This window comes from Idiotropiscis lumnitzeri, chromosome 11 (genome assembly GCF_059441095.1).
Source record: "Idiotropiscis lumnitzeri isolate Australia: NSW breed Sydney's pygmy pipehorse chromosome 11, RoL_Ilum_1.0, whole genome shotgun sequence".
Classification (NCBI taxonomy): domain Eukaryota; kingdom Metazoa; phylum Chordata; class Actinopteri; order Syngnathiformes; family Syngnathidae; genus Idiotropiscis; species Idiotropiscis lumnitzeri.
The window spans coordinates 2,992,240-3,004,356 of NC_142401.1; the positions used below are offsets into that span (position 1 = coordinate 2,992,240).

Genomic DNA, 12,117 nt, shown 5'->3' on the forward strand with positions numbered 1-12,117 from the left:
CCGTTCCGCTCCGTCCCTGGAACGGAATGCCCATCTCTGCTTAATTTACACGTCTATAACTCAAATTTCGACTCACGCAAAGCATGAGGCGAACATGCAATCTCCTTACAGGATGAAATTCAGTTTTCTGTATGATGAATTCAAACCAAAAGGAATTGTTGGACAGACTGTTCTGCTGTTTTCTCTCAGGGCCCAATTAAAAAGTTTTGCTTTTGTCTGCAGCAGGCGGTAAGTGTGAATGTGCAGAATCACATCGCTGACACACAGGCTTGAAGCGCTTCCCACTTTTAAAGAGAAAGAATATAGATAGAAGTCTATTCAAAGCATTTCAAGTATTGCAATCCTGAGAAAATGGAACCGTAGCCCAAATTTAAAACATTACGATTAATAGTAGCGACAGAATATGGCTACCAGGATGGCAGAGTGGTCTAAGGCGCCGCTTTCAGGACCCAGTCTCCCCAGGAGGCCTGGGTTCGAATCTCGAATTTCCCCATTGTGGGACTAATAAAGGGAATATTATTATTATTATTAATATGTTTAATGTTGTGAGATTATAAATGTATTAAACAAATGAATGGTTTTCTAAAGTTACATCCAACAAGAGTATATTGTGATGTTGAACCCACTTGATTCCTGATTTAATAGACTTGAAATCTTGGCATGTGGTCGAATCAAAGCATCTCTGCACATGCCTGGCAGCAGTCGAGCAGGAGTGAACAATTCAGGGACAATGGCAGCATGGCTAACGTTGTTTGCATGATGATGTATATTATTTAAATATGGATGTGCACAGAATGAGGGTTAAGGGGGAAAAAAGAAAAGCGAGCAGGTCAGTATTGCTACTGATGTGACCTCAAGTGCATGAGAAATAAATTAAATTTATGACACCTCAACAGTAATTAATTAATAGATGTAAAAATGACTGAACTATTAATTTTGGTGGCTGCTTATTGATTATTGAAACAGAATATTATAGTACCTTAAAACGAACAGATTGCTTTTTGTTAATCTGTTAATCTAAACGGCTGTGACTTTTTTCCCTTATACAGGCGTGCCATCTGCTGGTTTTCGGTTATTACTACAAACCTTGTTGAGGAAAAGACAGTATCCGATGAGACACAAGACACGCAGAGCATCGACGTAAATGGCTGGCATGTTACTATTAATTTATTTGGACTAACTTTAAAAGCGAGATCTCGGGACAAATTCTAATTTTCACACAACGTGGGACTTTAAAGCATGTAATTCTTCCAGTTAGCGGCACGGGGGCGCTAGTCTGCCCCGATAGAGCCGGAAATGGCACATGCGTGGTTTGTTGACGGAAATAATACTAAAAAAAAGGGGCAACCCTCCAGAGCGATGAATGGTTTAAATGTTGACTTGAGCAACGGTCTCGAGGATGTTGTTATTTCATTTAACGCGGATTCAACTGGGCATACGTTTCCCGTGTTCCAGGTAATGTCTCTAATCAGATTTGTCTTGAGTTTAGTTGTCATCTGCATAACGTGTGGTTCCACGTTTCCAACGGAGTTTCCTTTCTACCGGACGACGTAACCCGATGTGGGACGTTAATCGGAACTGAAGTCTTTTCACTAACTATTATTCTTTACTACTAATTTAGTAGTAAATGAACCTGAGTTAATTTAGTAGTAAGAAAAAAACACGATACATTCAATAAATAAACACTTAAATGTGAAAATAAACAAAAACAAATGAAGGGTGTGACAGCGTGTCCTCAAACCTCCGCGCAAATGTAAATGAAAAAAAAAGAAGTTAAATTACAAAAGAAAAATCACATCCCACTTGTTATATACCACTGTAACGTGACAAAAGTCGTTGTATGTAGTATTCGGTTTAGGCATTTGTATCCTATTTTTTTTATTCTAACCAATTTTCAATTTCAAATTACACAGCAATCAAATGTAACGTTTCTTTCTCACGTAAATATTCCCAAGTGTTTCCACAAATGTTCTTTATTTGTATTTTATTTTTTTCATCTCTGTATTTTTCAGTACTCGCCAGTCAACATTCAAGGACCAGGATGCGCTGTTGACCCCAGTGAAGTTACGCTTCCTGGCTGCTCCTGCCTTTCTCACTCTTGCGTCAGTGAGAGTTGTTGCTGCCTGCAGACCCACGGACAAGCCTACACTCGCGACGGCTCCTTGATGAACATTAATGTATCTGATGCCGGTCACTCCACCCCGGTGTTTGAGTGTAATGCCCTTTGTTCTTGCAGTGACAGTTGCTCTAACCGAGTGGTTCAGAGAGGGCTGAGACTACGTTTGCAGGTATGCGCCACGAGCACAAGAGGGTGGGGAGTACGAACGCTTCAACGCATCCCACATGGGACGTTTGTGTGTGAGTATGCTGGGGAGGTCATCAATTTTGAAGAGGCGCGACAGAGGCAACTTGCACAGAGATTTGAGGAAAATAATTATATCATTGCTGTACGGGAGCATGCAGGCTCAGGCGCCATCACGGAGACATTTGTAGACCCAGCCACTGTGGGAAACATAGGTCGCTTTCTAAACCACTCCTGCTTGCCCAACTTGTTCATGGTGCCGGTCCGTGTGCACTCTTTGGTGCCCAGATTGGCTCTGTTTGCTGGCCGGGATATCGATGTTGACGAGGAACTCACGTTCGACTACTCTGGAGGTTACAGAAACCAAACACCTGGACAGCTTGGCTTCACGCAAACTGACAGTGACATTCAGGCCAGTAGCACGGTCCAGAGGAAAACTTGTCACTGTGGTGCCAACAACTGTGCAAAGTTCCTGCCTCTGGATTTATCAGTTTTAAACTAACCTAAATTGAATGTTGCCTCATATTAAGTTGCAATTGGTAATAGGTCTACTGTGGGTAAAGCCTGTGTGTGTGAGTAGACACACACACTAACATGTTCTGTCTCATAAAATGGAGGGAACTCCTTGACATGTCTTTTTCAGGCATCGGTGAATACTTGTTCTGTGCAGAATACGTATCAGTCATCATGTCCTGGCACAAAATATCGTATTACTCCCTCAACACGTGTTTGTCAGGAGCAGGAGGACTGATGGGCCTGGCTCTTGCTAAATAGGTTTCATTTATATTAACATTGCTCAGATGTTATTATAAGAGTAAAATCCTGGTGCCAGGAAATAATTTTCCCTTCCATAAAGCAAAACCTCAAATGGTAATAAATGTCGCCATACTCTCACTTATGTCACCCTCAAGAATGTTTCTTTTCTAGATCTTCACAGCTTCTCCTCCCTTTTGGACCTCAAGAGAGGTGGGACCAATTAAAATGGGCTTGGGGATATTTTGATTTAGAAATAAGTTTTATTCCCCAGTCAGATGAGGAGGGGTGGGGGGGGGAGTGTCCCACTTTAGTATGACTACTTCTGAAATCAGGCCCTCCTCTCCATGTGGCCCATTTTTTTACTTGACCCGCTTTCATCTTATTAATATCAACATCTGGGTTAATTAGAATGTCTTTCATGCAGAAATAGAACCATTGCTCCAGCCACACTGGGCCTGGGAGACACGAGAATGTAGGAGTGGACAAGCAGAGGCTGATTTCAGCTTGCTATTTTCTCATCTCGTAAAAAAAAAAGGGTGAAAGGTGTTTTGTCAAATTATTTTTTTTTCTCCTTGCATAGTCTTGCCAGTGCACAAAAAAAAATCGATATAAAATTATCCACCTTCTGTTTTGTTCACTGACGTTACACTGTTAGGTTTAAAGATCATTCTTCCGACTGATTGAATCAATCCTACATATGATCTTCTTTTTCAACACTGCCCGTCATCCTTTTCCAGCTTTGTCTGGCGTTAGTTATTTAGAGGAAAACCAAACACTCAGAATTTTTATATTAATGTATGGTAATTAGTGGATCAAACAGCTGATGATGTTATGCCGTGTTTTAATATCTTTAAAATATTTGTCTTCCTTCTACATATGTATCCCACGGTCCTTTCAAGGTTCATAAGAACAACCTCAGTTGTGTGAATCATTCTTGTTTGAGTCCCTGCAATCCCCATGGCAACAGAATGTGTGTACGGGTGGTGATTGGTCAGTTCTGGTTGTGTCTTGCATGCGCAAAGACTGTACTCAAATCTGGACCGTTCACAAGAGCCAGGCTTCAAACAAATATTTTTTTTCCGGGGTGGTCACCTAGCAACCGCCCGTTAATCACATTAGGTGAACTGCACATGACGGTAAGGATGCTGGGCGAGGCGTGAAATAGACACATCCTTTATACTTGGCAGATGTTGAGTTTGTGTAAAAGAGATGAGGCACAGAGTAAGAATGCGTCCTAAACTATTATTTATCATGCTTCTTATAATTAAACTCATTCACTGCCATTGATGCTTATAGAAGCCCAAAAAGTGCATTCATTTTACCTGGGCTGGTCGTGAATGGCCTTTGCTTGAAAATATTGTCACTGCAACCTCTATATCAAATCAAATCAAATTTAGCAGCCCCCCCAAAAAATCCCAATTCTATCTCATCTGGTGCAATGCTGTGCAATACAAATTATAAGGATATTTTTTTTACACAATACATAGCATATTACAAAAAAAATACGACTGACCTCACACTTAAAAGGTTTATTAAGTATGCCAAGGGAAAGTGCGCGGCTCTGCGGCCTCCCTTGTGACTGATCATGACAGATTATCAGCAATGAAATCTGCTTAGAGAAAATTCTGAAGGTCAAATACGTGGCATGAGATCACTTCCTTGTCTGATGTTATTCTTCTGTCGTATGAGCAGCGGAGCACACGAGATGCCTAACAAGATACGCTTCCTTTCTCCTGCAAATCAAACACCTGGGGGATAATTGAGATCAGTGTGCAGGTGTGTGTGTGTGTGTGTGTACGGTCTGACATCATGATTATGTGGTAACCAAGGGGATGTGATGAAGTTGTCCTCAACCCCGCGCATATAATGAAGAGGCCAACTACTTTTTCGACGCAAACATTTCAATTGATTGACATCCAATCCGAGTATGCAGCGAGGCCAATCACATTGTGATGAATTACGGATAAAGCATTAGGTCTGAAACTTGTTTTCCTACACTGCAAAACCCAGGTCTAATAATCCGTTCCCCAAGGGAATATGTGGGCCATTATATCAGCATAATTGTTTTTTATTTTTAGGGAGGACGTTCAATATGTTAATTCAGGATGCTGTCACGGTGTCCTATAGTCTATCTTAAATATCTGCGTTTATTGTGTTCTTCAGTTCAAATGATCAGCAATTCGGAAGACAAAAAGCATTGTGGAGAACGCCGATGCGCCCGTTCCTTGAAAGTCTCTCGATGCGAGTCTGAGAAAGTCGCTGCCAGCCACTTGTTCATGAGTGAGCACTGCGATCAGGTGGAATTAAAGTTAAACCTCTTAAGTCGTGACTCTGAGACTCACTCCACCCCGCAGGGACATGATGTCATTCGCAGCTCCTGCACGTCAATAGGCTGGCAGACAGAGAGGAGATAATGGATGGACTTGTGTTTGTGTGTGACCTGCGCGTACACTTCGCAAGGCTTGGGATGTCATGTCGAGGATTTCGACTGCGCTTGTATTCGCACCGGCTCGTTCTGTCCTGTAATGGTTTCCTTCACATTCGCTAAGTGAGCTTAAGAAAACCTGGACTCCATGTTCTACAGTGCAAAAAAACGGAGCAGTGGACACAGTTAAAAAAAAAAAAAATAAATTCAGCAGTGGCGCGCAGGGCATTTCACACATCGTTCTTCAGTGAAGTCCGGCTTAGTCCGACTTGAATAAATACCTCTCATAAAACCGTCATTTATGACACAACGACTGGAGAAATAATATAAAGAAAAAGGCACTTACGCACGACTGAGTGAGCGTTGGACGACTCAGCATTTCTTGAAAGGTTCTTCTTGAAAATGGCCTCGCAAGTGTATCTGCAATTAAATTACCTCCTTTGGCCTTTGATGTTTGGTGGTTTAAAAAAGCAAGACTATATTTTTGATTTTCGAACGGTTGCCTGTTACGACTTTTGGGTGTGTTGGTTCTGCATAGCCCTGCCCCCTCACGAGTGAGTATCCAATCACAAGACGTGATCATCGCCTTAACGTGAGGCCTCACTGTCATCAACTCGTGATCTGATTGGCTATCGCAACTGTCTATCAACTACAAAAGCCCCTTTGAGACACAGAACAGACGCCCGCACGATTGTATCCGAAGGCCTCGGACAGATAGTGCGTGCTACCGGCATCATGAAATCTTCCTGGCAACAAAAGCAGAATTCTGATTGGATAAAAAAAAACTCTCAGCTAAAAATTCAACACTAGGATATAATATGACAGCAATGTGAAGATATGATCATGATTTCTTGATTATGTTAGGCCAGCGGAGAAGGCCTTGAAGGCCTTGACCGCCCACCACTGATATTCAGAGATGCCTGGAATTAGTATAAGCATTCTACTTTTAGTTCAGAATGACAGATAAGCCATTAACTATGGTTGTTTTTTTCCCCAGTGGCGCTGTGACTTTAGTAGGTCACTGTCCCAGATCCAGAATGGCAGTAAAAGCCAAGACACCGTTTATGGTCTTGTGGAAAAGTAAGTTATACAAGATTTATCCTGATTTTCAATGTTAATTATCCACACTTGGTCAGATTTGAATAAACGAAAACAACAAAGACAACCAAATAGACTCTTTGTTGTCCTCACGTGTAGTAACTCTGAAATCTCTTGCGCAAGTACAGGTTGGTTTGCAAACACGGTCAAAACAAAGAAGCAATCAGAGACACAGACAAGAATACTGCCAACCACTGTGCCCACACACGGCCGCCTGGGGAAGGCCTGACGTGCACATGAGGATATTCACTCGAACGTACGCGGAGGGTTGAATCTCGCAAAGCTGGAACACCCACACGGATGGTTGCTACTTTTTTGAGCATCACACTGTCGCCTCTGTGTTTCTTGCACGCAGATGCTCTGGCGCGGGGAAAGAAAATAGGCCCCTGCTATGTTTCCATGGTGGAAAGCAGAAATCAGGAAGTCCCGCTCCCTCTCACGGAACTTACAATCACATGCTGCATCCTACTAAAAGACTTTGGCCTCCTTGAATAACAAAATGATAATAAAATAAATAATAATAATGATAAAAACAAATACTCCAACTATTTTGCCCCTCTCTGTCGTCAGTGGTAGCCAGTCTTCTGTACACGGTATCCATGACAACTGAGTATTTGCTGCTCGGTCGTCTACCTCTCTTAGCGTCAAAGGTGGCAAAAGCCTGGTAATACTTGTAGTGGCAGACGGGTTATTACCTCAGATATTGCCACGTCGCGAAACTGATGATGCTCTTGACTGACGCACTGTGACAAAACACGTCGCTTGAGTTTGCAAGTGATGATGACGCAACATGCTTTTTACTTTTAAACCTTTATTCTACTTCTGATATGAGTTAAAGGAATGGGATCCCTACAAAGTATAACCACCAGCATTTAACCTGCAAAACAAGGAAGTGGCTGTCTGTCAAAAATAAAATCACAGGCATGACTGAGATATTTTCTTTCTGATTAGATCAATTAAAATAATGACATACTTTCTTCAATTTTGAATCATACTGCAATTTAAATTATTGAGGAAAAAAAAGAACACGTGCCCATTATCATTTTCTAGTTGTTTTTTTCCCCTAAATGCATATGATGTCAATTTAAAGAATGATTTAGCAGAATGTCAGAGATTATGGGTTCACCCACACACTTTCGCTTTTGAGTCATCTGTTGTACGTCTGCTTATAGAGGAGTGTGCTCCACTTACTGCGCAGGGGAGCGCCCTGGGATTTGAATGGGTCAGCTGCAAATAAACCAGATCACTCAGACTTGAGGCTACCAAATTTGACATCATTACATTGGTTGCTTAATTTCCTGGTTCATCCACAAAGCAACAAAATTATTTGTTTGAGTATATCGTAAAAAAAAAAAAAATCAGAACATTATTTTGAATTAATGTTTGAACAACAAACACCAAGTGAAAATGAGTCCACAAGTCAAGGTTTTTGATCGAGCACTGCTCAAACGAAATGCTTTTTATTCACACCCTTTCACTGGTTGACATGCACAGCTTGAACCTCCTTTTATAAACCATGACATGCGCGTTTCTGCTTCTGACATTATTTACCAAAGACAATCTCCTCCGGAGGAGATCGGATCAGCGCTCTTGTGGCCTTTTTTTTCCTTCTTCCATTGAATTTTAACCTTACCAACTGGGGTTTTTAAAAATGATACAAGTGTCGTATAAAACTAAGATGGAGCGTCTGCAGTAGTACAGTACCATCGGTAAACAAAACCTTCAATGCCATTTCATTTCGTCAGTCGTTTGGCAGAGACAGAGCAATTGAGCAAACAAGGTAAACAGCTTGAATGAATTTTTCTTTTTGCCGGGTGCGACGGGACATCTGTTTTCTACTGCTGTCGTCTGGATGTGTGAAGTGTCATTTGAAAGGAAGAGGCTATGTGAGGTTAAGTGCGTGGAAGGACATCAATTGTAATTACAGAGGCATTCAAACCAGATTGTTGCTTCAAAAGAAAACATGATGGAAATACAGACACAGATATCATGTTCATTGGAGGGCAGGCCAATTAAATCTGTAGATTGGGGGGGGATCAAATGTGTTTGTCTTGGTTATAGTCGATGAAGCCTAAAGGCTAGCATGCTACCATAATTTGTAAATGATCTTGGCCTACTATTGAGTGTTTCTTATGGTGATTGATAAAAGTTGGACTATGGTAGATGGTGTAGCGAAAGTATATCTAGCCAATACGGCTAAAATTGCTAGCTTGACACGAAACTGTTCAGCTAGCTTTACTTCCATGTCTGCCCCTATTTTCTTTACAGAACTTTTTCAGAAGTGTACTCATCTTATCTTCATTCACAGGTTGTATTTTTTTGGCAAACAAACCTAAAAAAAACCTTTGGTGGCTCTGGCACGCATCCAAAACATTTAGTGTTTGTCAAGTCAATGTTAAAGTACCTAATGTTTCATCCCATCTCAACTCTTTTTAACGTTACTGAAATGTACATGCGTGGCAAATGTACCATGTAAATAAAGTTGTATTGTATTGTATTGAATTGTATAATTTATTGACAGCGTTAGAGAACGACATTTCCCATGGATCATCGCGGCAGTATAAATACGCAGGAAAGGGGCGGGCCATCAGTGACATGTGGAGGAGTGGAAACCGATTGTGGCTCAACGTTGGCTCAGTAGTCAGAAGAACGCCGCTCACTCTCAATCTCAATCTCAATCTCACTCTCACTCTCTCCCTACCTGGACTTCCACCACCATGGGGACTTAACCGAGGATAGCACGGTGGAATTGATCCTCTGCTGACCTAATTAGCGTCCGTTGCTTTGGCTGGTTTGCTGCCTTAACTTAATTTTGGCCAGGTAATGATGTGTCCTTTCGGTTTAATGTTTGAGCCTTCAGCATCTTTGCGAAGGAAGTAGCCCACGCGCTCATTTCCAGCTCCGACACTGCAGTTTTGTTTTTGTTGTTGTGGTTTATTTTCAGTAAATGTGCGACTGTGCGTGTTACACAAAAACTACACTCTCAGCGAGGGTTGGAAATTGGCCTGATATTAATTTAAACTGACAACTGGACCGTGTTTGTACAGGAGACACAATTGTCATATCATGCATATTTATCATATACAGTGAAAGCTAGAAAGTTGCTTCATGAATGAGAGAGTTTGATTTTTGTCACTCTGTATATTGTTGATGTTATTTGTGTGACTGTATTTTGATAACCAAATGCATTGTAAATATAGTAAATTATTGGAGCGTTTGTATGCTTGGAGTGAGTTATATTTAGTTAAATTCACCAAAATGATTCACACTGCATTCATTTGAGTGGAAAACAACATCAGGTTATTTTAATTGCTACACGATTCGACCTGCCATTGTAAAGTTTTACTTGTACCGGTACACATCAATCTTCCGACTTTAACTTTAATATAGCACACATTCACAGTATTCTAATGACACAGTATTCGGAACACTAATAAAGATAAAGATGTCCTTTATTAGTCCCACAATGGGGAAATTTAATGATTTCTAATTCATTAGTTTGGGAAAGCGTCTCCTCCACATTATGTTTCCTTTAAGAATCATATCAGATCCAATACAAGAGCTGCATTAAAAAAAATTCCTTTACGAATATAACAATGCTAAAATGAAGTATGCATAGCTAAATGAGATTTTGGTGCTCATTTTCAGGAGCAGTTAAGTGAGAGGAGCTATGTCGGACAAGATGTCCAGTTTCCTCCATATTGGGGACATTTGCTCCCTATATGCAGAGGGCTCCACCAGTGGCTTTATCAGCACCTTAGGGTAAGTGTAACACCCTGTATGTTAATATTCATGACTCGATTTCTATTCAAAGACCGCCAGGTCAGCAATGTTCTCAAGTGGTGACCTCAGTGTAATGTACTGTACTTTCATAGCCCATAACATTGTTCTCCTCAAGTCTCAAGGAAATAGATGGATACTTTTCTTTATGTCACAAAGATAATAAATACCTTCTATTATGGTATCAATCAAATTATTAAGCAATAATTGGAGCCAATATTCATTTTCTGTAAAAAGGAAAATATTGGTGTCAAAATAAAATAAATACAATTCTTAATTTTAATGAAACGTCTTTAAGCAGATGTTTATTGAACAATTTTCCTGAGTTTCATAATGATGATGATGATGATGATTATTATTATTATTGTTATTATTATAATCATTATTATTATTAGAAGTTTTTGACAATGCAGCAAAACATTCAGGGAGCAACCAGAGTCATGCATGTCTTAAAAAGTTACACGAAAACCCTGAAAAGCTCCATATAGTTTTCTCCAGTAAATACAGTAAGTCCTCCAAAATTTAAAATGACAGAAATGTTGACATTTCATTTATCTTTGGTTTGATTTCAACACAGTTTTAAAATGATTTATTATTGGCCATCAGATTAAAAAAAAAAAAAAAAGGCAGATGATGGTATTCGTCAAAATGCAGCCCGGACGATAATCAGCTGTGTGAGCTTCATTTTTAGTTTTCTTGCCTCATGAGGCCTTGAGATTTAACATGATCGATACTTTTTGTATCACAAAGCGGAAAAGCTCACCGTATGTGCATGACATGAGCTACTGTATGCGTTGAGGGCTGAAATTCAGGTGGCCAATCAAAACGCATCCTCCGTGCACACTCCAGCAAAGTTGTCAGCGACTACGCATGAATTGCTAAATAGGCTCTTTGTTTGTGGTATAAAACACACTGGACGTTATACTGTGTGCAACCTGAGAAATATTTTCCATCAATTATGATTGAAGTTCAAAGTGCAGTCAGATGAATAATGGCTGATGGACGCGATCATTTTTTTTTAAAATTTAACAATACATTAAACTGTAAGTGGGCTATAAGGATTCCCCCAGCTGGTCGAGACTGTGTTGTTACCTATCATTACATAATCTCAATCACCTTATATATGCTACTGAAAATAAAATATTTTTTTTATTCAGCGTGGTAGGCCTTTCCTACGTGCTACTTTATCTTTGTTACGCATCAAGTCTCTTCTCTTGATAATTTCAAGAATGATATTGTTTGTCCTCTCCCGAGGTCACAATGAGTGTGGCGTCTCTGTTGCTGCCAATCGATGCCTTTTAAATAGCCTGCAGTGCGGTCTTCATCCTCCGGGTTCCTCGTGTTTGCCGCTCACCTGAGGCCACACTTAGAAAACATGCTTTACCACCTATCGGCTCTATGCGTCATACACCTTTTCGAAGACCACCTCACGTCAAAGCGCATTTGTCAATTTCTTTGCATCTGACACGGTTACGTTATGCTTTGTAATCGTTTCCCCGCATCTGCTGCAGGGAGCTCTTTTTGATAATTAACTCATTCACTCCCAGCCGAGTAAAGAAGAATGACGTCTTTAGCCGTCAATGGCAGTCAACGAGTTAAAGTTGAGAAGACCATGTGACTTAAATAGGTTAATTGTATCAGGTGTTGCTTTCACTGCCGCAGTGTTGGAATGTGAGCCCCGAGAGAGATAGCTGCAACTTCATGGGCCTTTGCTGGCCTCCGTGAGTGTCCGTCATTTTATTCTTCGTAGGATAAG

The 12,117-nt window shown here is 40.6% G+C and overlaps 2 protein-coding genes across 14 annotated transcripts in view; both read left to right on the plus strand.

The window, feature by feature from the left end:
- Positions 1-1,287: 1,287 nt before the first annotated feature.
- setmar (SET domain and mariner transposase fusion gene) lies at positions 1,288-6,906 on the plus strand. 2 transcript variants are annotated; one of them, XM_088309454.1, is made up of 4 exons: positions 1,288-1,455; positions 2,013-2,288; positions 6,481-6,563; positions 6,710-6,906. In XM_088309454.1, the coding sequence occupies exons 1-4, from the start codon at positions 1,297-1,299 to the stop codon at positions 6,819-6,821; spliced, it is 630 nt and encodes a 209-aa protein (XP_088165580.1). In that variant the 5' UTR covers positions 1,288-1,296; the 3' UTR covers positions 6,822-6,906. The 2 variants fall into 2 exon arrangements, with proteins under 2 accessions (XP_088165580.1, XP_088165579.1); XM_088309453.1 differs by lacking the exons at positions 6,481-6,563; positions 6,710-6,906 and having other exon boundaries at positions 2,013-3,200.
- A 2,293-nt stretch (positions 6,907-9,199) lies between these two features.
- The window catches only part of itpr1b (inositol 1,4,5-trisphosphate receptor, type 1b), a 47,444-nt gene continuing 44,526 nt past the window's right edge, over positions 9,200-12,117 (plus strand). For all 12 annotated transcript variants that reach the window (XM_088309764.1, XM_088309766.1, XM_088309769.1 and 9 more), the window contains exons 1-2: positions 9,200-9,401; positions 10,230-10,343. In XM_088309764.1, the coding sequence (XP_088165890.1) occupies positions 10,252-10,343 (92 nt within the window). In that variant the 5' untranslated portion in view covers positions 9,200-9,401; positions 10,230-10,251. The remainder of the gene's footprint in view (positions 9,402-10,229; positions 10,344-12,117) is intronic.

Excerpts from the sequence above, each read along its gene's own strand:
- setmar (XM_088309453.1), top strand. The coding sequence starts at position 1,297 with ATGGCACATGCGTGGTTTGTTGACGGAAATAATACTAAAAAAAAGGGG. Across the intron at positions 1,456-2,012 it reads ATACGTTTCCCGTGTTCCAG|TACTCGCCAGTCAACATTCA; the intron begins GTAATGTCTCTA and ends TGTATTTTTCAG.